The sequence below is a fragment of the Vigna unguiculata genome, chromosome 11 (assembly GCF_037176805.1).
Source record: "Vigna unguiculata cultivar grain cowpea cultivar isolate G323 ecotype 2 chromosome 11, ASM3717680v1, whole genome shotgun sequence".
Classification (NCBI taxonomy): Eukaryota; Viridiplantae; Streptophyta; class Magnoliopsida; order Fabales; family Fabaceae; genus Vigna; species Vigna unguiculata.
This window is the reverse complement of record NC_140802.1, coordinates 14676559-14699595: the sequence shown is the minus strand read 5'-3', so window position 1 is coordinate 14699595 and position 23037 is coordinate 14676559. Positions and strand designations below refer to the sequence as shown.

The window sequence follows — 23037 nt, the reverse complement described above, 5'->3', positions numbered from 1 at the left end:
TTAAAAAGTGAAAATTCATTTGCTCAAAGTAATACCCATAATCAATCTCAAACACGTGTGGTGTAACTCGCAAACTAAATAATTAACTAAAAAAAACCCAAATCAATTTAAGGTAAATGATTTTAGAAACTATTGTATTCGTTTTTTTATGAACTATATAACCAACCAAACATACTTTTACTACTAATAACAATACATGATATATTTTTTTAAGTCTATACTAGAGAGAAAAACTCAATAAGAAAAGGACAAAAGAATAAAGAGGCCATGAATTATTCAAAATTCTCCCTCCTCCACTATTCTACAATCACCATCACTACTGAACTTTGACTTTATTAATGGAAAATTTGAAGAGAAAAAATGAGAAAAAAAAAATTAATGAATAATTTGGTACAGTCTGTAATATTGTACTTTATATGAAGTATGAAATGAGGTTCAAAGTTTTAGTTGATGATGTGTGTGGCCCTCAATCAAAACTCTTCATTAGTGGACAAAATTAAACAAATTTGTCAAGTCATTTTCAAATCAACAAGATCATATGGTTATCCTTTCTTATGCTCTCAAAATTTAAATTATTAACAAATTTACCCTTTTTGGATAATGCAAGCATCACTACTATTCTATGGTTTGCAATTATTGTAGGTTCTTAGACCAATGAACCCCACACCAAAATATTGCTCCTTTTTTTTTTTTGCCAATTGGACCACTTATTCATCCCTCTCTTTATGTTAGATAAATATATTATTAAAATAAAAGTAATAACTTTAATATAGTAAACTCTAGATCCAACATTTGAATTTACGATATTACTAAAAAAATGCAAAATTAAGAAATTAATCAAAATTTTAGTTTTCCATGATAGAAAGATGAAAAAAAAAAAAAGAATGAAGAATGAAATTGTAGATAAGAAACTAATTAAGGGGAGCCTAGAGTCATATACTAGGAAATAATTTATTGGAATAAATAAGTCAACATATAAGGAACTTAGATTTAGAAGGAATGAAAAAAAGTGATTTGAAAATATAGTGTTATTTATTAAGTAGATATTTGTTAAAGTTTCATAAAGAAAAAAAAAAGGTAGGAAATTGTTTATAAAGATGAGAAGTTGATTAGAGTATTTTCATAATATTTCATATTTTTGTTTTAAGTGTATTATAAACTTAAACATCTGTGTCTTGAAATAATTTCTGATTTTTTCTTTATAAAAGTTGTATATTGATTAATAAAATATTTATTGAATATTTGTGAATTGAACCTTGAAATAATCAATGACACTACATTTAATTATGTTTTTTTTTATAATATGCTTTTTCTAGAAGAAAGTGATATCTTATAATGTATCTGTTGTTGAAAATTAACGATAACTTTATACATAAATAGAAAAGCGAATACATAATTAAAACTTAGATTTTAAGAAATAAAGTATAAAATATAAATGATTAGTCATTACTATTGTTTAAATACAATAACTATTACATAATGATAAAATTATAAAATTTTTAAGAAAAAAATATAATAAAATTTTCACATTGAGAAGAAAAACGCAACTTCATAGTTGATAAAGCATAATATGTATTTAAATTTCTTATTACAAAGTACATTTTCTTTTAATTTTAAGTTTTCGAATACTTTTTTGACAAAAAACATATAAAAATTTCACTAACCCATTATGATAATATATAAAAAAAATTGTCTTATTTAATTTCTATTAAATCTGTTAATTGCATTTTCTTCTTCTTTTTTAACTGGAAACTAATAATTGTTGTATTATTGATGTTCATATGTTCTAGAACCTTGGGTACTGGTATGTATTGCTTCACTTGCCTTCAAAGTGAAACTTGAAACCATTAGGTAGGAGAGGAACATGAATATATATATATATATATATATATATATATATATATATATATATATATATATTATTGTTAGTATTTATTTATGCTGTTTGATGCAACAACCAATAACTTAAATTTCAGTCACCAAAATATATCTAGTAGGATTAAGAGAATAATTAATTTCTCAGTTAAACTAACTAAATAGCTCGATTAACAATGTTCATAATCAATATGTGTTATATTTTGTTTTTCAAGACCCAATGAAAGGTAAAAACATGAAACTACAACTATGCTTATTAATTATTTAAACCTTTTAAGTCAATCACACAAAATGAACTAAAATTAACTTTTTAAGTATATATATTATATACTAAATTTCAAACTGTGTTATTAAATACTACTTGTACAACATATATTTAATTAGAGAATAAAAGGCAACATATAAAAGACTTGAATAACACCTTTCTGAAAACTAAAAAATTATGTAATTAAAATATTTAAATTTGGAATTAACAGACTTAAAATTTAGAAAAATAATTAAAAACTAAAAATGATAAAATCAGAACCCTAAAGAAAGCACTTTAGACCTAGTTTTGTAATTAGGACTCCAGCTCATTTCAGTTACCCAGTACAACTGTCAGCTTTATTTACTTCCACTCACTCAAACACACATCACTCCATTTTCCTTTTATAATAATCATAGTTTTATTTTAATTAATTAATCAATAAAAGAACCATTTTTTTATTGGTGGCTGAAATAATACCCTTCTTCCACTATCAGATCCCAACAGTTTTCTGAACGTTTCAGTACTGACTTGACATCTCTCACCCCTCACCTGAAATATTTGAATTTCTGGACACACAACACAACTATCATCACCTACTACCACGACAAAAAAACCACAATTTCGATTTTATCTTATTTTATTTTAATTATCCTACGAACACCACAACATCACACAATCATTTTGTGTTTTTTCTTTTTTTCTTTCAAATTTTCGTTTGACAATCAGAAATCAGGGAGAAAGGAAAAGGAAAATAGTACACCAACGACACGAACAGCAGCAAGTTCCTGCTCTTCGTTATACCGTGTCTGTCTATCTCTCTCTGTCTCCGTCTTAAAGGCTTTGATTCACAACCCAACACACCACAATACCTTCTCAAACTCTTCTTCTTTTTCTCCTTCTTGTCACTGTTCAAACCTTCTGACTCACGTTCCAGTTTTAGAAACCTGTGTTTCATTATTCATGCGACAAGTTTGAAATTGAACCGATTTTTCACCATCCTTTGAAGTTATCATCATTTGCCTACACAACTTTCTTTTTGTGCTCGACATTTTTTTGTTGTTGCACCAATAAGAAAGTGTTTGGAGGTTTGAATCTCAAAAGGGTCTCTTCAATTTCGCGGCTTTCGGCAATGCAGCGGCGAAAGTCGAAGTGGGGGTGGTGAAATTTCAATCGGGTTGCATATTTGGGTTTAAAGTTGATAAATTTCGGTGGTTTTCGTTGGTGGGTTGGGGGAAACTATGGTGTTATCGGCTTCACCATGTTCCTTGGCGAGAAGCTCGCTGGAGGAGATGCTGGATTCACTTCGGAGGAGGGACGAGGAGGAGGAGAAGAAGAAGGACGCGCCACCGGCGTTGCCTCCGAGGCCGACCTCACGTGCAAGGCTTCCCCCTGCACGGCGGTCGCTGCCGAAAGATTTTATGGTCAGCGGCAGCGAGCGCCGTGTCGTGCTGGAGAACGGAGTTGCTACTGATGAGGAGAGTGAAGTGAAGGAGAGGGATTTGGGGCAGAAGAGGAAAAAGTGTGGTTTTGGGAGCAAGAGGCTGAAGAAGGATGTGGAGTCTCCTTATGTGGCACTTTCTTCCAGTGATTCATCTGGGAAGGTTTGGGAATTGGATGGTGATGATAGCATATCTTATTTCAGCAAAAAGGTAACTTGTAATTAAATTGGGAGAATAGTGATTGATTCCTGATTTCAAATATTTGAAGTGTCATGTTGATTAAAGCTAAATGCATGTTTATAAACAGCTGTTGTAGAAAAAGTAATTCATAATTCTTTGAAAGAATTAGAGAAGTTGAACAAAATGAGTGAAAATTTATCTCAATGATGCTGCATTAATGGCTCAACATTATTTATATATAGAATAGAAAGAGCAAATTGTTTAATTTCAAACAACAAAATTTGATAAAAGGAAGTGGTTGTTTCTACAAAATAAGTTAAACCGATGGTTTTGATCTTAGTTCTTGTTTCTTTCTTCTCTTTTGGTTTTTGATTTTGGAAGGATTTTTTTATTGTCTTGTATTGAATCTCGTTTTAAAATTTGCCTTCGAAGATAAGTATTTTGTCTGTGGTTATTGCGTATTTCAGTTATAAAACTGTACTTCTTGTTCTGTCTTTTAATATGATTGGTGTAGACTGATACGTTGTTAATGGTATGTGATGTGCTTTTCTGTTAAATTTGCTTTCGGTTTTTGGTTGTTTTCCCAGAAGCTTCGTGTTTGGTGTAGGCAACCAAGAGGGCAGTGGGAACTAGGAATGGTCCAATCAACTTCAGGAGAGGAAGCATTCGTTTCACTCTCAAATGGAAATGTAGGTTTCTATGGCTTTTGTGTCTTTGGAAATTAATGTGTAATCTTGAATATGGAATGTTATAGGCTGTTTGTGCCATTAACTTTAACTTGTTCTCCAGGTTATGAAAGTGGACAGATCAGAGATTCTACCAGCAAATCCTGATGTTTTGGAGGATGTGGATGATCTAATTAAACTTGGTTATTTGAATGAGCCGTCGGTTCTTCACAATCTTAAATTAAGATATTCTCAAGGGATGATTTATGTATGTGTGCCTGCTTCTCTTGCTTTTCTTCTGAGTAATGTGATATGATATCCTCTTACAATATCTTCCTATTAATCCTTCTAATATACAAAGGAAGTTTTAATTATTAAATGAAAAGTAAATGTAAAGTGTCTTGAAAACACAAAATATTTTTCCATCTGTATTAAGTATGAGGACTAATGGGAAGGTGTTACATGTGGGTTCAGAATTATTCTTTTCTTTTATTTCTATGGTAATGTATATGCTCTCATGTGCTGCTGCTTGTGCTTTTTGAGTGTGTAGAGTAAAGCAGGGCCAGTTTTAATTGCACTCAATCCTTTCAAAGATCTTCAGATGTATGGAAATAAATATGTCTCAGCCTGTAGCCAGAGAACTATGAATAGTCCTCATGTTTATGCTACGGTAGATGCAGCTTATAACAAGATGATGAGAGGTTAATGAAATTATTCCTTTCTCTCTCCTTCTTCACAATCTTTGTATTGTACTAGAATGTGACATTTATAAGGGTTTTCTATTTCTTTTTGTATCTTACAGATGAAGTAAATCAGTCTATTATCATAAGGTCAGCTCCTTACTGCATTTAGTAGCTCTGTTTTGTGCATGACAGTCCTGAACTCATCAGCATTGGATAAGTAATAATAAGATATGATCGCTGGTGTACTTGTTAATAATCATTGTTAGAAATTTGTTTGCAGTGGTGAGAGTGGATCTGGGAAGACAGAAACAGCTAAAATTGCAATGCAATACTTAGCTGCTCTTGGTGGTGGTGGTGGTAATTGTGCCATAGAAAATGAATTTCTTCAGATAAATCGTATTTTGGAGGCTTTTGGGAATGCAAAAACAGCTAGGAATAACAACTCTAGCAGATTTGTGAGTATATACTTTTCCCCACAGTATAGTGAAACTTAGTAGTTTTTCTATTGTTTTATTATTGAAGGCTATGCAGCACTTTGGATCATGTTTAAAGTTGAGCCGTTTAATTGATATACACTTTAATTGGTGCAGGGAAAGTTGATTGAAATTTACTTTGGCTGCACGGGTAAAATATGTGGGGCTAAAATTCAGACCTGTAAGCATGCTCAAGTTGTACATGTTACTGCAAAAGTGCTTATTTATGATCTCCATTTCTTTTGCAATTACTGAGTTGTTTTTTTTTCTTTCATGGCTGCGTTTGTCATATGCAAAACCCCTATGCTAACTGGAACAGTATTGTTGGAAAAGGTAATTTGTGGTGCCTTGTATGAGATAAAAGTGAAATAATTAGGTTTGTTTTCTCTGACTTCTGAAATAACCATGCTGTTTGAGCAGTCCAGAGTTGTTCAACTTGCCCGTGATGAGAGATCATATCACATATTTTATCAACTTTGTGCTGGATCTTCATCTGATCTTAAAGGTATATTTTCTATGCAATGTTCAACTTGTTGGTATAATTGTATACTTTTATCTCTCATAATCATTTCTTGCATGACACAATTATTTTGCTGTGTTATTTGCAATGTGTTGAAATGACCACAATCACAGTCTTAACCTTGATAGTCAACTAGCCCACTCTTTTGTACATTATGAAAGAATTGAAGGTTAAATATATTTTTGGTCACTAATAAATTATCAGATTTTGTTTTTGGTCCCTTCTGATTTTTTTTGAACTGTTTCATTCCTAATAAATTTTGTATTTTATTATTGGCCTTTAAAAGCGGCAACTAAAGTACTTTATTTTATTGATTAAAGAGCTATCTAAACCATTTTTGAGACTAAACAAAATAAAAAATGTATTTGGGTTGATTTTTTTTTTTTTAATTATTAGGGACCAAAATAAAATCTAATAATTTATTTTTGATGAAAAACATATTTAATCTAATAATTACGTGTTTTTTATGCTAAATGAGTTCTCGTTTGTGATATATTTTTGGGGGTTTACCTACCCTTATGGTTACGTTTGTGCAGTTTACATGCTTACATCATAGAACAACTCGTATCATATGATTTTATTCTGTGTTGATACGACGAAGATTATTCTATAAAAGAGCAACTGTTGAAAATAAGTCAGAAATCTTTTATGTTTTTATCACTATATCACTATTTGGGGACAACTGAATTGCTCAATTACCACTCTTCTGCTCTTCCCTCTTTAAAATCTAAAAGCTAATGTTTATATAGACATTTAATTTTAGTACGCATTAACTGGCATCAATTTCTGCTTTTAAAATTACATTATCTTTGCAGTGTATTTATTTTCTTGATCAAACATAATTGAATTTACAATTATTTTGACTGATGTAAAATCATTATCTTTCTCTTTGCAGAGAAACTGAATCTTAGAGCAGTAAGTGAATATAAGTATCTAGTTCAGAGTGACTGCATGTCAATTGATGGTGTTGATGATGCCAAAAACTTTGATCAGCTGATGGTATATGACTTGACAGTTAGTTTGGTTTTCAATAAAACTCTTTAACTTCGTCAATATTCCCCTAAGATCTCATGTTATTTTCCCCGTGGCATATGCAATATCCCTAGGAAGCACTGGATGCAGTTCAAATCTATAAAGAGGATCAGGAGCTGATCTTTAAGATACTTGCTGCAATACTCTGGTTGGGAAATATATCATTCCAAGTAGACAGAGACAATCAGATTGAGGTTGTTGACGATGAAGGTAAGATTGGTAGAGACTCTTTAACTTTTATGTATGTTCATTTGGTGTCATTGAGCTCTCACTCAAAGCGGACTAGGACTTACCTGGGATTCTTTGTAATGCTATATCAGATACAGTGCACAAATTATGTTTTGGTTTTTATTGTGTTGGTAAGGAATTTGTAGCAGTTCAGTTATACTGATTGAATTATTAACCCTAGAAGGCATATATGTAATGTATTTTACTTACAACTAATGAACAAGTTCAATTTATGTAAATAATCTAATTCTTTTGCAGCTGTAAACAGTGCTGCCCAACTCATGGGTTGCAGTTCCCAGGATTTAATGACAGCATTATGTACCCATAAAATCCAAGCTGATGAAGATACTATTGAAAAAAAATTGACATTGAAGCAGGTGTGTTACCTATTTGAACATTTCATTGTTTCATTTTCTTTATGTCTATTTGGGTAGGTGGGGTAGAGCATACGGGAAGTGTGTGAAAGGCAAGGAGTGAATCTTGGCCATATATGAATGGTTGAGATTGTTTTACTCAAATCTAATCTTAACGCATCCATTTTGGTTGTATGGTCAAGAACCATGATTAGCTCCTCTTTTAACAATTGATTATCTTTTTCACATTTTTGTATAGGCAATTGAAAGAAGAGATGCTATTGCAAAGTTTATCTATGCAAGCTTGTTTAACTGGCTCTTAGACCAAGTTAACAAGTCACTTGAAGCGGGTAAAAAATGTACATGGAAATCCATAAGTATCCTCGATTTTTATGGGTTTCAGACTTTCCAGGTGAGCAGTTTGTATCAATGTGCCTGTTTAGACTTTAAAGAATGTTGCATATGTTCTAATAGTTTCTTGTATCACTTTTTCAGAAAAATGGCTTTGAGCAGTTTTACATAAATTATGCCAATGAAAGGATTCAACAACACTATAATCGCCATCTGTTTAAACTAGAGCAGGAGGTTGGTGATCTTTCAAGAGTTAATATTGCTGGGTATTTTGACGTTTATTGCCTTTAATTTGAATAAAATAGTGTGATATAATTCCGTGAATTTGTTTCCTACACATTAATGTCTTAAAAATATGATACGGTGAAATTTGTTTCTTTACATTTACATTTTTACCACTTCTGTATTCATTGGAAAGAACAGATTTGGACAAGATTTCCATAAACTATTGCCCAATACTAATGCAAATAAAACATATTTTGAACAGTGTGGTTGGTGTAATAGTTAAACATGTTGGCTCCATCAAAGATTTTAGTTCAATCATGAAGGACACATTTCAAATAGTTATTATTGTTTGGTACTATTGTTGTCTAATCGGAGTTGAAAAACAATCAATTGAGAACAGGTACATTTTTGCTAATGCATAAGTTTATTATCAAGTGCTAAGGGTGTGTTATTGTTATGATCTTGGTTATTTTAAGAAAGTTCTCAAACAATTGACGTTCAGGTCTCCAAAGAAAAAAGGATAATATATTTGTTTTTATTAGATGTACAAAGAGAAACCGAAAAAAATACACGTATGTACCCAAAGGAGCCCTCTCTTTTCACCCTCTCTTTTCACCCTCTCTTTTCACACTGGGCACTTCCAGTTGAAAACAAAAAATAAATTGATTATAACCGCCAATAAAACCCCACCGCCAAACGAAAAATAACTAACTTTTCTTCCTCCTTTTATAGACTTGAATGGTCCTTTTGAGGATTTCATTCTCATGTGTAACAGTTCTTCATTAAGCTTGATAAGCATAACAGCAATATTGCATTTTTAATTTCATCAGGACTATGAATTGGATGGCATTGATTGGACTAAAGTAGATTTTGAGGACAATCAAGGGTGCTTGGATCTATTTGAGAAGGTACTATTTTGGTTTAGTTTCTAAATGCTCAAGTTATTCCACTTTCCTTGGAAACTGAGCTGTTGCTATGGTTGTAGTTTGATTTGTTTCCTCTTCCAGACACTGTTTTTCTGTAAATCATATTATAATGTATTTATTTTATAAAGCTGGGTTCAGGTCCCAATGTTGGCTGTGTTCACATAATTCTGGTGATTGGTGTAATCATTATGTTATCTGTTGCAAAATGTGCAGAAACCTCAAGGTCTACTCTCTTTGTTGGATGAGGAGTCAAATTTACCAAACGTTTCTGATTTGACATTTGCGAACAAACTTAAGCATCACTTGCACCCTAATCCTTGCTTCAAAGGGGAAAGAGGCAGAGCTTTCCGCGTTCGTCACTATGCAGGAGAGGTTAGTTTTCTCACTATTTAGGGAGCCACATAAGTTAGTTTGGACAAAATCTTCTTTTTAATTTTACATATATGAGTTAGTACTTCAATTTACTTGTTTAGATTTTGCATTCTTTTCCACAAGATTACATGTATAAGTATAAGGCTATAGTATAACATATGGGCAGCAGAATCACAGTTTTAAGCTCTTGTATATCCAGAGTATAATTTTGTCCAGCATGCTATTTGCATATGGTCTTAGTCCTCGGTCTCTGAATATAGTTCTTTAATTGGTTTCTAAACATGGTGTTTTGCTCTCTTCCAAATTCCTACTTTATTTTAGGAGTGTTTGATTCGTTTTCCTCCAATATATAACATGTTTAAATATTTGGTCCGTTATTTCACTTGCTAGAAACAGTTTGGTACACATGTCATTCAGATGCTCAATGTTGAGAATAAAGAAAATAAGGTTTGAGATCAACATGCAATTATTCATCCGACATTTATTTTTAATCTTGAGCTCGTTTTGTTAAGTATCTATGAGTAAATCCTTTCTATTTGTATGTATCATGGAAGTCATTTTCCTTGGATGCACAGTTCTAACGTCTGGGTCTCTATCAGGTTCTGTATGATACAAATGAGTTTTTAGAGAAGAACAGAGACACGATGTCTTCTGACTGCATTCAATTCCTGTTATCATGTAATTGTGAACTGCTGCCGTTGTTCTCCAAAATGTTTAACCAGTCTCAAAAGCAGAGTGTTGCAACAAAGTTCAAGGTACTTTTGTAATATTTCTTGAGCTTAATTAAGATTTCAAAAGAAATGACAAAGACTCGTTAAAGAAGATATAAACATGATAATGTAAGCCTACTCTCCTTAAAAGGAAATTATTGAATAACAGAGTACAGAAAGTATACAGAGAAATAGTTGAGGGCAATAAATCTAACTAGTTTCATTCCTTTAGGTTCAATTGTTCAAGTTGTTGCATCAGTTGGAGAGCACCATGCCTCACTTTATTCGCTGCATAGCACCAAATACTAAGCAGCTTCCTGGCATTTATGATGAAGGTCTTGTCCTACATCAGCTTAGGTGTTGTGGTGTTCCAGAAATTGTTAGACTTTCAAGGGCTGGATATCCTACTCGAATGACCCATCAAGAGTTTTCCAGAAGGTAGTTGAGAAACTTCCTGTGGTTCTTTGATAAACTTGAACGATAGGTTGATTTTTGTTCCTTGATGTAACTAGGTATGTGTTTATGCTTTCTGAGGCCAACGTATCCCATGATCCATTGAGCATCTCAGTTGCTGTTTTGCAAAAATTTAATATCCCTTCTGAAATGTACCATGTTGGCTACACCAAATTGTATCTTCGAGCAGGGCAGGTATGTCTAAGGTCTTAAGTTTTATTTGCACGGCTTGGAAGTCATTTTTCCTACTTTTTGTTTTCTTCCACTGCATCATATTGGTTAAGTTTGTAACTAGCTGTCCATAGTTTTACACTGAAAACATATTTTTTGCTTAATTGCACTTTGAAGAGCCGTATGCCACTTAGTTTTGAACCATGAGTCTTTTTCTTATCAGAATTCCAAATTACATTGATGATTTGGTTTAGTTCATTTTCATTCATACTGTGATTTCTCTGATTTAGTTATCCTTGTGCTCTGGTTGCTTTTGTAGATTGATGCACTGGAGAATATGAGAAAGCAGATTTTGCAGGGAATAGTTGGGATTCAAAAATGTTTCCGTGGTCATCAAGTTCGTGGTTGTTTCTGTGAACTTAAGAATGGAGTGACAACACTACAATCATGTACTGCCAGTATCTTTATTATTTTTTCATTTGGAGGAAAACTATATATGATTATATGCACACTTTTTTTCTTTTCATTTTATGAACATTTGAGCAGTAAATGATTTTGTAATGATAAAAAAAAAACGTTGGTGCATATTGGCTTGTACTTTCAATATATAATTCTAAAATCTATTGATGCTCATTCAATTAAGAACTTTCGGTGCCTAAACTGATGACTCAAATCATAGAATTGTCAAAGGTGATTAGTGATTATTCATAACCTTGGTTCTAGTTTGTTTCTAAATTGCTAATTTGGTTGCATTGCAGTTATTCGTGGAGAAAATTCAAGAAGGAAATATGGTGTCATGTCGAAGTCTTCAATAACAATTTATTCTAGAAAACTGGAGGAGATCCATGCAATCATACTATTACAATCTGGTTAGTAGTATTGATTCTGTTTACTGCAATGCTTACCATTATTATTGAAGATGAACCTGATTTGCATATTATCTGTTTTCTTTTCTTGAAGTAATTCGTGGTTGGCTGGTTAGAAGGGATGCTACTCATGTAAATAGGTCAAAGAAATATCCTGAAAATGCTAAACCTAGGAGGAAGTCCTTTATGAAGATAATACCAGAAGTACAGGTAATTTACATTGCACTTAACATTAGTGTTTTTTACCGTGTCTTAAGTTAGATATCTCCATCTATTGGGTTATTTTCCAGTTGTTGTATTACGTTAAAATGAATGTTTTCCAATTCTTATTTATTCTATCAGACTAAAACTTATGACAATTAGAGTTCCAGGTTATGAGGGAAATTGAGCCTACCATATATTAGCTATGTTTGTTTAGCACATAATTCTTAGATGTTGCAAGAGATTTTAATTGGTTGGAAGACTCACTTTTCAAAGAACCAACATGGAATTGATGTACCCTTTTAGAGGCTTAATGCAAAAATATTGGAGGAAATGAAAATATCTAATGATGGTTGCCATTTACATAGAAAAGACCTTGTGGGGGAGGCATTGGAGGATAAGGTGGTTGTTGCTTAAATTGAGGCCATGCCATCAAGGATATGTACGACGAGGTTAAAGCCAAGTGTTGTTTGGACTATCGGAAAGGGGCAGTTGTTTGATACAGTTAACATATTGATTAGTCTTAGATAACCAGAACAGAGAGAGAAGAAGAGAACTGAACAAAACTATTTTATTGAATGTGAAAACTAAACTAAGTCATGTACACCGAGAATATTTGTAAGAGATTGGTTATGTTAGTAACCACAAAACCTTACAACTGTCATAAAGAAAACTAAACAGAATGATAGAGAAAACAACAGTTGTACAAAATACATCTTATTACTCTAATAGCCCCCCTCAAACTTAAGTAGAAGGTTTTTCAACAGAAAAATGCTTCACATTAAGTTTGCTACAAAGAACAACAAAAAGTGTAGAAGATAGGGACTTAGTTAAAACATCAGGCCCACTGATCCAGAGCTGGAACATGAGAAATAGCCAACTGTTGAGACACAATCTTCTCTCTAACCAAAAAAGAAAATCTCCACGTGTTTAGTGCGATTGTGAAAAACAGGATTGTGTGCTATAGCAATTGCACTCTGATTATCACATAATAATTAAGGTGTTTGAAAAGAAACATTGAGTTCTGTAAGTAATCTAACAATCCACGTTAGTTCAGCAGAGGTTTGTGCCAAACTTTTGAACTCAGATTCAGTACTGGATCGTGCAATGATTTGTTGCTTGCAAGACCACCAAGAGATCAAAGTTTGGACCCAGAAAAATGGCTGTCCCTGATATAGACTGTCTGTCATCAGCATTAGAGGCACAATCAGCATCACAGAATGCTGTCAAGGAAACTAGATTGGTCAGCACAGTGGGTTGAAAGTGAAGGCCATGAAACATAGTGCCTTTTAGATATTGCAGAAAGCGTTTGACTACAACCCAATGAGAGTCTAAAGGGTTAGCCATAAATTGACAAACTTTAATTACAACAAAAGCAATTTCTGGTCTAGTAAGAGTAGTATATTGGAGAGCTCCAACAACAAACCTATACAAAGTCAGGTTTGAGAAAATATCAGCACCTTCTTTGGATAGTTTACAATTGGATACCATAGGAGAAGAGATAGGATAAGCTTATGCCATGTTGGTTTATGAAGTAAATCACGAATGTACTTGGTTTGAGTCATGGAATAGAGCTTTCCAACAAATGTTTGACCTCAAGACCAAGCTGTTTCAGAGAAAAGTTTGCATTGAGTTTAGCAGTGATAGTGTGAATTAGACTGAGTGAGGTGCCATTGGCAAGAATGTCATCAACATACACCAGAAGATAGATAACATAAGATCCATAATGATAAATGAACAGAGAAGTGTCACAAGAGCTAGAGACAAAACCCAGTTGCTGGAGAGTAGTTTGCAGTCGTGTAAACCATGGTCTTGGGGCTTGCTTTAGGCCATAAAGGCCATAAAGAGACTTATCCGAAGCTTCAAACCCTGGTGTTGCATGTAAACAGTTTCATTTAAGAGCCCATTGAGAAAGGCATTATTAACATCAAGATGGAAGAATTTCCACCTATGAGAATAATATGTATAGTAACTAGTTTAATGACTGGAGAGACATGAAAGTCAAACCCATGAACTTGATGGTGACAATTTAGGCAGTAGCAGAAAATACTAATTAACATCTTTACATGAATTAGAAGACTTTGGATACAACTCAGAATAAGGAAATCTTCGCTCATCAAACAGAACATCTTTAGAGATAAAGATGCGCCCATTGGAAGCCAAACACTTGTATCCCTTGTGAAGATGAGAATAACCAAGAAAAAGACACTCTTCAAACCTGAAGTCATGCTTATGATGCTTATATGGTCATAACAAAGGGAAACAAGAATAGCCAAAAGTCTTAAGGAAACAATAATTTGGATTTTTACGAAACAGAACAGAAAAAGGAACAACAAACTGAAGAGATACAGTGGGGTAATCTATTGATAAGATAGATTGTAGTAGTAAAGGCATAATCCCAAAAATGCAAAGGAAGAGAAGCTTGATGTAATCTATGTTTTCGTTTAATGACACCATTTTGATGATGAGTATGAGGACATATGAGTCTATGAACAATGCCATGATGGGCTAAATAACTTGTAAAAGGACGAAACTCACCACCTCATTCAGATTGAACTTATTTAATTTTACAGTTGAGCTGCAATTCAACCACTGTTTTAAAAATCTGAAAAAACTGATAGAGTTTCATTTTTAGCCTTTAGAGGAAAAATCCATGTATATCTAGAGAAAGCATCAACAAAAGCCACATAATACTTATAGCCAACATGAGATGTAATATGAGTAGGACCCCATAAATCAGTAAAAATGAGTTCCAAAGGAGAATAAACAGATTTAGACTCATGAGAAGGCAACCTATGAGATTTACCACCCCAACAAGATTTGTAGAAAATAGAATCAATTTTATTAGGCAATGAAAGATTACAATGTTTGAATACAAGATTCATAATATGGCTGTTAGGATGACCTAATCTAGTGTGCCACAAATGAACACTAGTGCTGTCAGAAACAACTTTATTTACATTATTTAAAGCAGCAAAAATAGAAGATGAAGCAGCAGAAAGCAGAGATGGTGACTGTCGAGTGGTTGAATTAGAGAAAAGATGAACATTATGGAATGAGTAGAGTCCATCGGGTCCGACACCTCCATGAAGAAGAACCTTATTCGTTCCTTGGGATTTGACAAGACACTTATCAGAATGGAACTCAAAGAAAACAAAATTATCATTTGCAAATTGACTAACACTCAACAAATTTTTGGTAACGGAGGGAACATGCAACAAATGATTTAACCTAAACAGAACTCTAGAATAAAAAGGAGAAACAAAAAGAGAAGATCCAGCACCAGAAATACTTAAACCTGCACCATTGCCTGTGAAAATTTGGTCTGGTCCATCAAAATGTTGCATTTGTTTTATGTTTAGAGGTTCACCTGAAACATGAAGACTAGCACCATAATTTGGTATCCATGAAGTATTATCTTTACCTTGAGAATCAGATTGTACAACCATGGCACTAGGGCCAGTAGTGGTAGTGGATGTAGAGTTTGGATTTAACTAAGTATTAGAGCCTTTATAGGAACCAATGGAGTAGGGAATGAACTGCTGTGTGGCTGGATCAATGAACATCAAGGATTCATGAGGTTGAGATGAAGAATCAGACCTGAAGTGATAGAAATTGGCTGTATGACCAAACTTTAGACAAATTTGGCATTGAAAGTTGGCAAACTGCCACCATGACCTTGTGCAGAATTGCTCCCTCCACAAGAAGAGCCACGAAAACCACCTCTCTGATTGGTACCACGAGAGTAGGAGCCTTGAGTGTTGTTGAGAATAAAGAAGATAGGGATTGAAATTAATCTTCCTTGTGTATAAACTACACATAGGGTAATCTATTTATAATAGAGAGAGGTACAAGTAAAAAGAGTAACTGAAAATAAAAAGATTAAATAGAAGATATTGTTTGATATTGTGGTTATCAATATCTAACAATATCTTAATAATATCAAACAATATCTAACACTCCCCCTCAAGTTGGAGCATACAAATCGTATGTGCCAAGCTTGTTACAAATATAATCAATTCTAGGCCCTCGTAAAGACTTAGTAAAAATATCTGCTAACTGATCACTTGAGTTAACAAATTCAGTCTTGATGTCTCCAGACAAAACCTTTTCTCGAATGAAATGACAATCAATCTCAATGTGTTTGGTCCTCTCATGAAAGACAGGATTAGAGCTAATATGAAGAGCAACTTGATTGTCACACACAAGTGTCGTTTGAGTAACATCTCCAAATTGTAACTCTTGAAGCAATTGCTTGAGCCAAACAAGTTCACAGGCAGCTGAGGCCATAGCTCTATATTCTGCTTCTGCACTGGATCTTGCTACAACACTCTGTTTCTTACTTTTCCACGAGATCAAGTTACCACCAATGGAGACACAATACCCAGATGTAGATCTTCTATCAGAAGGAGATCTTGCCCAATCAACATCTGAATAGCAAACAACTCTTGTATGGTTATTAGAACCATATAACAATCCTTTTCCAGGAGATTTTTTAATATACTTCAAGATGCGAATGACTGCATTCCAATGATCTTCACATGGAGAATTAAGAAATTGGCTTACCACACTGACTGCAAAGGAAATGTCAGGACGAGTAACGGTAAGATAATTCAATTTTCCAACCAATCGTCTATACTGCTCAGGATCAGATATAGGTTCCCCCTGATTTGGTAGAAGTTTAGTATTGGGATCCATAGGTGTATCAACAGACTTTGAACTCATCAATCCAGTTTCCTCCAGAATATCCATGGCATACTTTCTTTGAGATATAACAATACCATCATTGGACTGTGCCACCTCAATACCCAAGAAATATCTGAGTTTGCCAAGATCTTTGGTCTGAAAATGGTGACAGATATGTTGTTTCAACTGAGAGATGCCATGGTTGTTACTCCCTGTAAGAACGATGTCATCAACATATACTATCAAGTAAACACATCCAGCACTCGAGTGTTGATAAAAAACAGAATGATCTGTTTCACACCGAGTCATACCAAATTGTTGAACAACATTGCTAAACTTTCCAAACCAGGCCCTAGGAGATTGTTTTAGGCCCTATAGTGATTTGCGAAGACGACATACCATCCCAGAAGACTCCCCCTGAGCAACAAACCCAGGAGGTTGCTCCATATAGATTTCCTCTTGCAAATCACCATTGAGGAAAGCATTCTTAACATCCAGTTGATAAAGAGGCCATTGTTTAAGAGCAGCCATGGCGATAAATAAACGAACAGAAGCCATCTTTGCCACGGGGGAAAAAGTATCTCCATAATCCAACCCAAAAATTTGAGTATAACCTTTGGCTACAAGACGAGCTTTGAGGCGATCAATGGTACCATCAGGTCCAACTTTGATAGCAAACACCCACCTGCAACCAAGAACAGATTTTCCAGACGGCAACGGGACCAGTTCCCAAGTTCCACTATTATGAAGAGCACTTAATTCATCTGCCATGGCCTGACGCCAACCAGGATGGGCTAAAGCGTCACGGACAGTTTTTGGAATGGTCACAGAAGAAAGAGAGGAAAGACATGTATAAAAAGGTAATGACAAGCGATGATAACTCAAAGCAATATAATGCGGAGAGGGATTACGGGTAGAACGCATACCTTTTCGAAGGGCAATGGGAAGGTCAGACTCAGGTGTCAGAGCCGGAGGAGACAGAGTAGTTGGCACTAGAGTGGAGTCACATGGTGGTGGTTGTGATCGATTACGGCGACTATAAACCTGAAGAGGTGGTGGAGGAGCAGGTGACTGTGGAGCAGGAACCGAGGGTGAAGAAGACACAGTAAGAGGGTCACAAACAATAGGAACATTAAAGGTATTAGAAGAGTTGTCAGGATTGGATGGAGTCAGAGGTGAAGATTGACTCTTAAAATAAAGGGACAACTCATTAAAGGTGACATCTGCAGACACAAAATAACGGTTAAGAAAAGGAGAAAAACATTTGTATCCTCTTTGTGATCTTGTAAACCCTAAGAAAACACACTTATGTGATCTAGGAGAAAGCTTGTCAAGACCAGGACTAAAATTATGAACAAAACATGTAGACCCGAAAACTCTTAAAGGTAAGGGATGAAGAGGTTCATGAGGGAATAAAATGGAGTGAGGTATGTTATTCTTTAAAACCGAAGAAGGCATACGATTAATGAGATAACAGGCAGTAAGAATGGCATCACCCCAGAAATGTTCAGGAACCTCGCCATGAATTAAAAGAGTGCGAGTGGTTTCCATAAGATGTCTATTTTTATGTTCAGCTACACCATTTTGTTGAGGGGTATAAGCACAAGAAGTTTGATGCAGAATGCCGTGAGAAGCCATAAATTGTTTGAAAGAATGAGAAAGATATTCACGACCATTATCACTACGCAAAACTCTAATAGAAACACCGAACTGAGTTTTAATTTCATTAAAAAAAGATTGAAAGATATGAAATAATTCCGAACGATGTTTCATTAGAAATAACCAAGTGCATCTGGAGTAATCATCAATGAAAGTAACAAAGTATTGAAAACCTAAAGTAGACTTAACGCGGCTAGGACCCAAATGTCAGAGTGAACCAAGGCAAAAGGGGACGAAGCATCACGTGTGACACTACGAGGAAAAGAAGTACGAGTATGCTTGCCTAATTGACACGACTCACAATCCAAACGAGACAACTTGGACAAGGCAGGGACAAGCTGTTGTAACTTGGCAAGGCTTGGATGACGAAACTGAGCATGAATAAGAGAGGGAGACTCCATAACTGCACCAAGGTGTGTAGAGGGACGGAGATGATAAAGACCATGAGACTCATATCCTGTGCCAATCACCTGTTTCGAACTCCGATCCTGTAAACAGACAGAATTGTTGGTAAAAGAAACAACACAATCAAGAGAACGAGTTAGGCGACTGATGGACAACAGGTTAAAAGGAGACCCAGGGACATAAAGAACATTATCAATGGTTAAAGAAGGAAAAAGTTTAACAGTGCCAACACCATGAGATGAGACTCTAGAACCATCAGCCAGTGTAACAGAAGGTAAATGATTAGTAGAGGATAAAGAAGAGAACAAAGATTTGTTACCAGTAATATGATCAGTGGCTTCTGAATCAAAAACCCAAGGACCAGGAGAAGAAGATTGAGTCAGACCAACAAAAGATGTACCTGTGTGAGCAACAGATGCAGTGGAACTAGAAAAAAAAAACCTTAAGCTCTGATACCATGTTGAGAATAAAGAAGATAGGGATTGAGATTAATTTCCCTTGTGTATAAACCACACATAGAGTAATCTATTTATAATAGAGAGAGATACAAGTAAAAAGAGTAACTGAAAATAAAAAGATTAAATAGAAGATATTGTTTGATATTGTGGTTATCAATATCTAACAATATCTTAATAATATCAAACAATATCTAACAAGTGTAATTAAGAGAAGGCGTGACTAAGGACTGTGTGTCCTGAACATATTTATTTAACCTAGTTTCATGACCACATAACAATGCTTCAATTTCTGCTATAGAAGGAGTACGTTTCTTGCTTTTAATGATAGATACCACTGGTGCATAGTCTGAAGGGAGACCTTCCAAAATAGGATATTATAATTAATTACAAGCCTGCTGTTAGAAGTTAGAAGATTCTAGAGATCTCTTTGCAATCATTACTTCATGATTAAAGTTCTCTACGTAGAGGTTGATGTACTGTTCAAAAATTCAATTCAATAAAATCTTCTCATTCCAACTAACTTGAATGATATTTTCTTAGATTTTTGGGAAACAATTACATGAAATATGTCTATTATCAATTGGTTGTTTTCAACCTTGAGGATATGGTTGTTTTAAGCAGGGGTAGTAGTATTTGGACAATGGGAAAGGGGAAGTTAGTTGACGCTAGGATACTGATTAATTACTTTGTAAGTTGATGAGTTAAATAAATAAGAGAAAGTAAGGACAGAGAAGGTGTAGGGCAGGGCGAGGGAGGAATGTTCATTTTGTAGATTGAGCATTAGCTTTTTGTGAACGGAGAAAGCCTCTCTGGAAAGGAAAACCTTGGAAGGGCCCCCCTATTTCTCATTCGTTTCATTCTATTCAGTATAAATATTTATTTTCTTTCTTTTTCCAATCCGCAGTTCGTTACTCATGTGACCATGAATGATATCCCTATGTCTATAGGTTTACACCAAGGGTTTCTTATTTCTTTTATTTTGGTTTTGAATGTTCGTATGTTATGATCATATCTAGGAGTTTGTACCTTAATGCATGCTTTTTGCCTTTTTGCACAAGATATGTTTCTAATGGTAGGAGTTGGGAGATGGAATTGATGGTAAACTAAGAGTATGGGGAAAGCTTAGGAATCTGTTGAAAATAAAGAAAATAGGGATTGAGATTAATCTCCCTTGTGTATAAACCACACATAGGGTAATCTATTTATAATAGAAAGAGATACAAGTAAAAAGAGTAACTGAAAATAAAAAGATTAAATAGAAGATATTGTTTGATATTGTGGTTATCAATATCTAACAATATCTTAATAATATCAAACAATATCTAACAGAATCACTTGGTTTCCATTTAAGTAGAAGCATAATGGAGCATATATAGTCACAGTTTAGTTATTTTGGATAAATGAAAGAAAATCAGGGAGATGCTGAAAATATGATTCTGAGTTGTGTGGATCAATTACGTTTATATACTTTGGCACACGAATGGAAATATGTTATAAAATTCTTAATCCTTTAGAAAACTAGAGAAGTAATGATTCAATTGGCTATAACAAATTGCCCGTCACGCAAGATTAAAAACAAAGTGCTCTTGCTTCCAACTTTTATTATTAAACTGCTGGAAATAAAAAATATTGTCTTTATGTTTCGGTAATTGTACTATTTATCAGGGTAAACTTGTAGCTTAATGCTGCCAATTTGCCAAACGCTATATTTGCTGTGTGTTTCAAAATGTAACAACCCTTGCCCTCCTTTTTAATTTAGCAGGATTTGTCCAAAGAGCCAGTTCAGAATCTGCTTTCAGCTTTAGCAGAGCTCCAAAGGCAGGTTGACAAGGCTGATGCAGTTGTAGAGCAAAAGGAAGAAGAATATATTGAGTTGAGGGAACAGCTAAAACAATCTGAGAGAAAGAGGATTGAATATGAGACAAAAATGAAGTCAATGGAGGAGGCTTGGCAAAAGCAGATGGGATCTTTGCAAGTAAGTTTTTATTTCAGACAAGTATTTAAGTTCTGACATATGAATGTTATTTTAATGGATGCAATTGATTGGTTGATCCAAACTTTTGACTAGTACTATATATGCACCTGTAGTCTACATATTCCGTACCCAGCAATTAGATTCTAACATATTCCCTCCTCTCGATAACAGATAAATTATTATCACTCAAATTATTTGTACCAGTTTTCTCAAAGAAGAACTAGTTGGTATTATGAAAGACTAGTTTGATATACCAAGTTGGATTTAGCTTTGAATTAGTCATTGCTGATGATATATAAAACGGTTCCTAAGAAGTTAATGTGTCTGTTTATTTTCAAATCTAAAAAACCTTCATTTTTACATGACAAGTCAGATGCTGCCCAAGGATTTCATATCCAACTTAAACTCTGATAGATTCTGATTGCAATTTCAACGCAGATGAGTCTTGTTGCTGCTAGAAAGAGTCTTGCTCCTGAGAATGCTACTGTTCAACCTGTAAGACATGATTTTGTGTTACCTCGTGGTTATGATTCTGAAGATACGTCCATGGGATCAAGAACTCCAGGAGGGAGCACACCAATGCTTTCTGGCAATCTGTCTGTCACTGATGCAGGGAGACAGGTCAATGGCACTTTGACTACAGTCAGCAATCTGATGAAGGAATTCGAGCAACGAACACATGACTTTGATGATGAAGTAAAAGCTTTGAACGATGTCAAACCGGGGCAGTGTGCAAACAAAAACTCAGTTGAAGAACTTCGGAAACTTAAACATAGATTTGAAGGGTGGAAGAAACAATACAAGATCAGATTACGTGAGACCAAGGCAAGGCTTTATAAATCGGATCCAGAGAAAAGTTGGCGAGCATGGTGGAAATTAGGCTCCAGGGCATAAAGGGTATTCAGTTTTCAGCTTTTAAACAGTCTTTGCTGAGAATAGAAACTCTAAAGATTCATCAACAATGGCAAAATGATTGGTGTTGTGAACTTTGTCCTTTTTGAGGAGTGGCTTCTATATCTTGGTGGAACACTTTTGATGGAAGTGTTACCAATTCACTCGTTGGTGAAGGAAAAGAAATTGTATATCTACCAATTTTGTTACATGGGGGAAGTAATTAGGTTGTGCATAGTTGTAGAAGATGGCATAGTTTGTATTGTCTAGTCTATAGTTGATTCTGTATATTTCTTTTTCACTTTCTCTTTTGGGGTGAAAAACAGTGATGGATGATTTGATCTAAAACTCAGCTTGAAGATATTAATAGTGAGTTTTGGTATCTTCAGTGTTAAGGGGGAAAAATAGTGTCTGTTTTATTGTGTTTATGACAACGATTCTCTCTCGTGTTTGGTTAAACAGATAAAGGTAAGTTCATAGATATCTATGTTTCTTGCACATGCATAATGGTCTGCGAATATTGCATATTTTCCTACAAAATATGGTGTCTGCAATTGTGTGTTTTTTCTACCATGAACAGTAGTTGGATAAGCAAATGTGTGGATCTGACTATCCTAAGACGCAATACTATGTGAGGGCAACTTCTTCATGCATCTTCATAGTTTCAATCTGTATTTTTATAAATTTTTTATTCTGAATTATGTAATCTAAAATATAAATTTTCCATTTTGGATTATATTATTTAAAATGTATTTTTTATTTATATTCTGAAATATACAAGCTAAAATATAATTTTTTATATTTTGGATTATACTATATATTTTAAAGTTTATATTTTGAAATGTATAATTTCAAATTCAAGAAATTATGTTGCAGATTATTCATTCCAAAATGTAAAATTTATAAAGGTGGAGATTTTTTTTAACGGTAACATAATATGTATATACAAAAAGATTCCTGTAGTGTCTTTTTGATAATTTTTTATAATAAAAT

The 23037-nt window shown here is 34.2% G+C and overlaps 1 protein-coding gene across 3 annotated transcripts; it reads left to right on the top strand.

Moving 5' to 3' along the window:
* The first annotated feature begins 2624 nt into the window (after window positions 1-2624).
* On the top strand, window positions 2625-22525 carry LOC114168987 (myosin-2-like). 3 transcript variants are annotated; one of them, XM_028053992.2, is made up of 24 exons: window positions 2625-3771; window positions 4329-4430; window positions 4531-4674; window positions 4957-5107; window positions 5209-5236; window positions 5370-5544; window positions 5680-5743; window positions 5882-5895; window positions 5983-6067; window positions 6978-7081; window positions 7189-7324; window positions 7601-7719; window positions 7955-8107; window positions 8191-8280; window positions 9102-9179; window positions 9411-9569; window positions 10169-10324; window positions 10512-10717; window positions 10792-10927; window positions 11223-11352; window positions 11662-11772; window positions 11864-11979; window positions 20938-21153; window positions 21592-22525. In XM_028053992.2, exons 1-24 carry the CDS (start codon window positions 3361-3363, stop codon window positions 22045-22047), a joined length of 3540 nt encoding a protein of 1179 aa, XP_027909793.1. In that variant the 5' UTR covers window positions 2625-3360; the 3' UTR covers window positions 22048-22525. The 3 variants fall into 3 exon arrangements, with proteins under 3 accessions (XP_027909793.1, XP_027909794.1, XP_027909795.1); XM_028053993.2 differs by having other exon boundaries at window positions 2626-3771; window positions 20941-21153; XM_028053994.2 differs by having other exon boundaries at window positions 3498-3771; window positions 4349-4430.
* The last annotated feature ends 512 nt before the right edge of the window (window positions 22526-23037 follow it).

What these genes read in the sequence shown, in the direction of transcription:
- LOC114168987 (XM_028053992.2), top strand. Translation starts at nt 3,361, where the DNA reads ATGGTGTTATCGGCTTCACCATGTTCCTTGGCGAGAAGCTCGCTGGAG. An exon ending in TATCTTATTTCAGCAAAAAG is followed by an intron (nt 3,772 to 4,328) that starts GTAACTTGTAAT and finishes TTGTTTTCCCAG; the next exon opens with AAGCTTCGTGTTTGGTGTAG. An exon ending in AAAAATTGACATTGAAGCAG is followed by an intron (nt 7,720 to 7,954) that starts GTGTGTTACCTA and finishes ATTTTTGTATAG; the next exon opens with GCAATTGAAAGAAGAGATGC.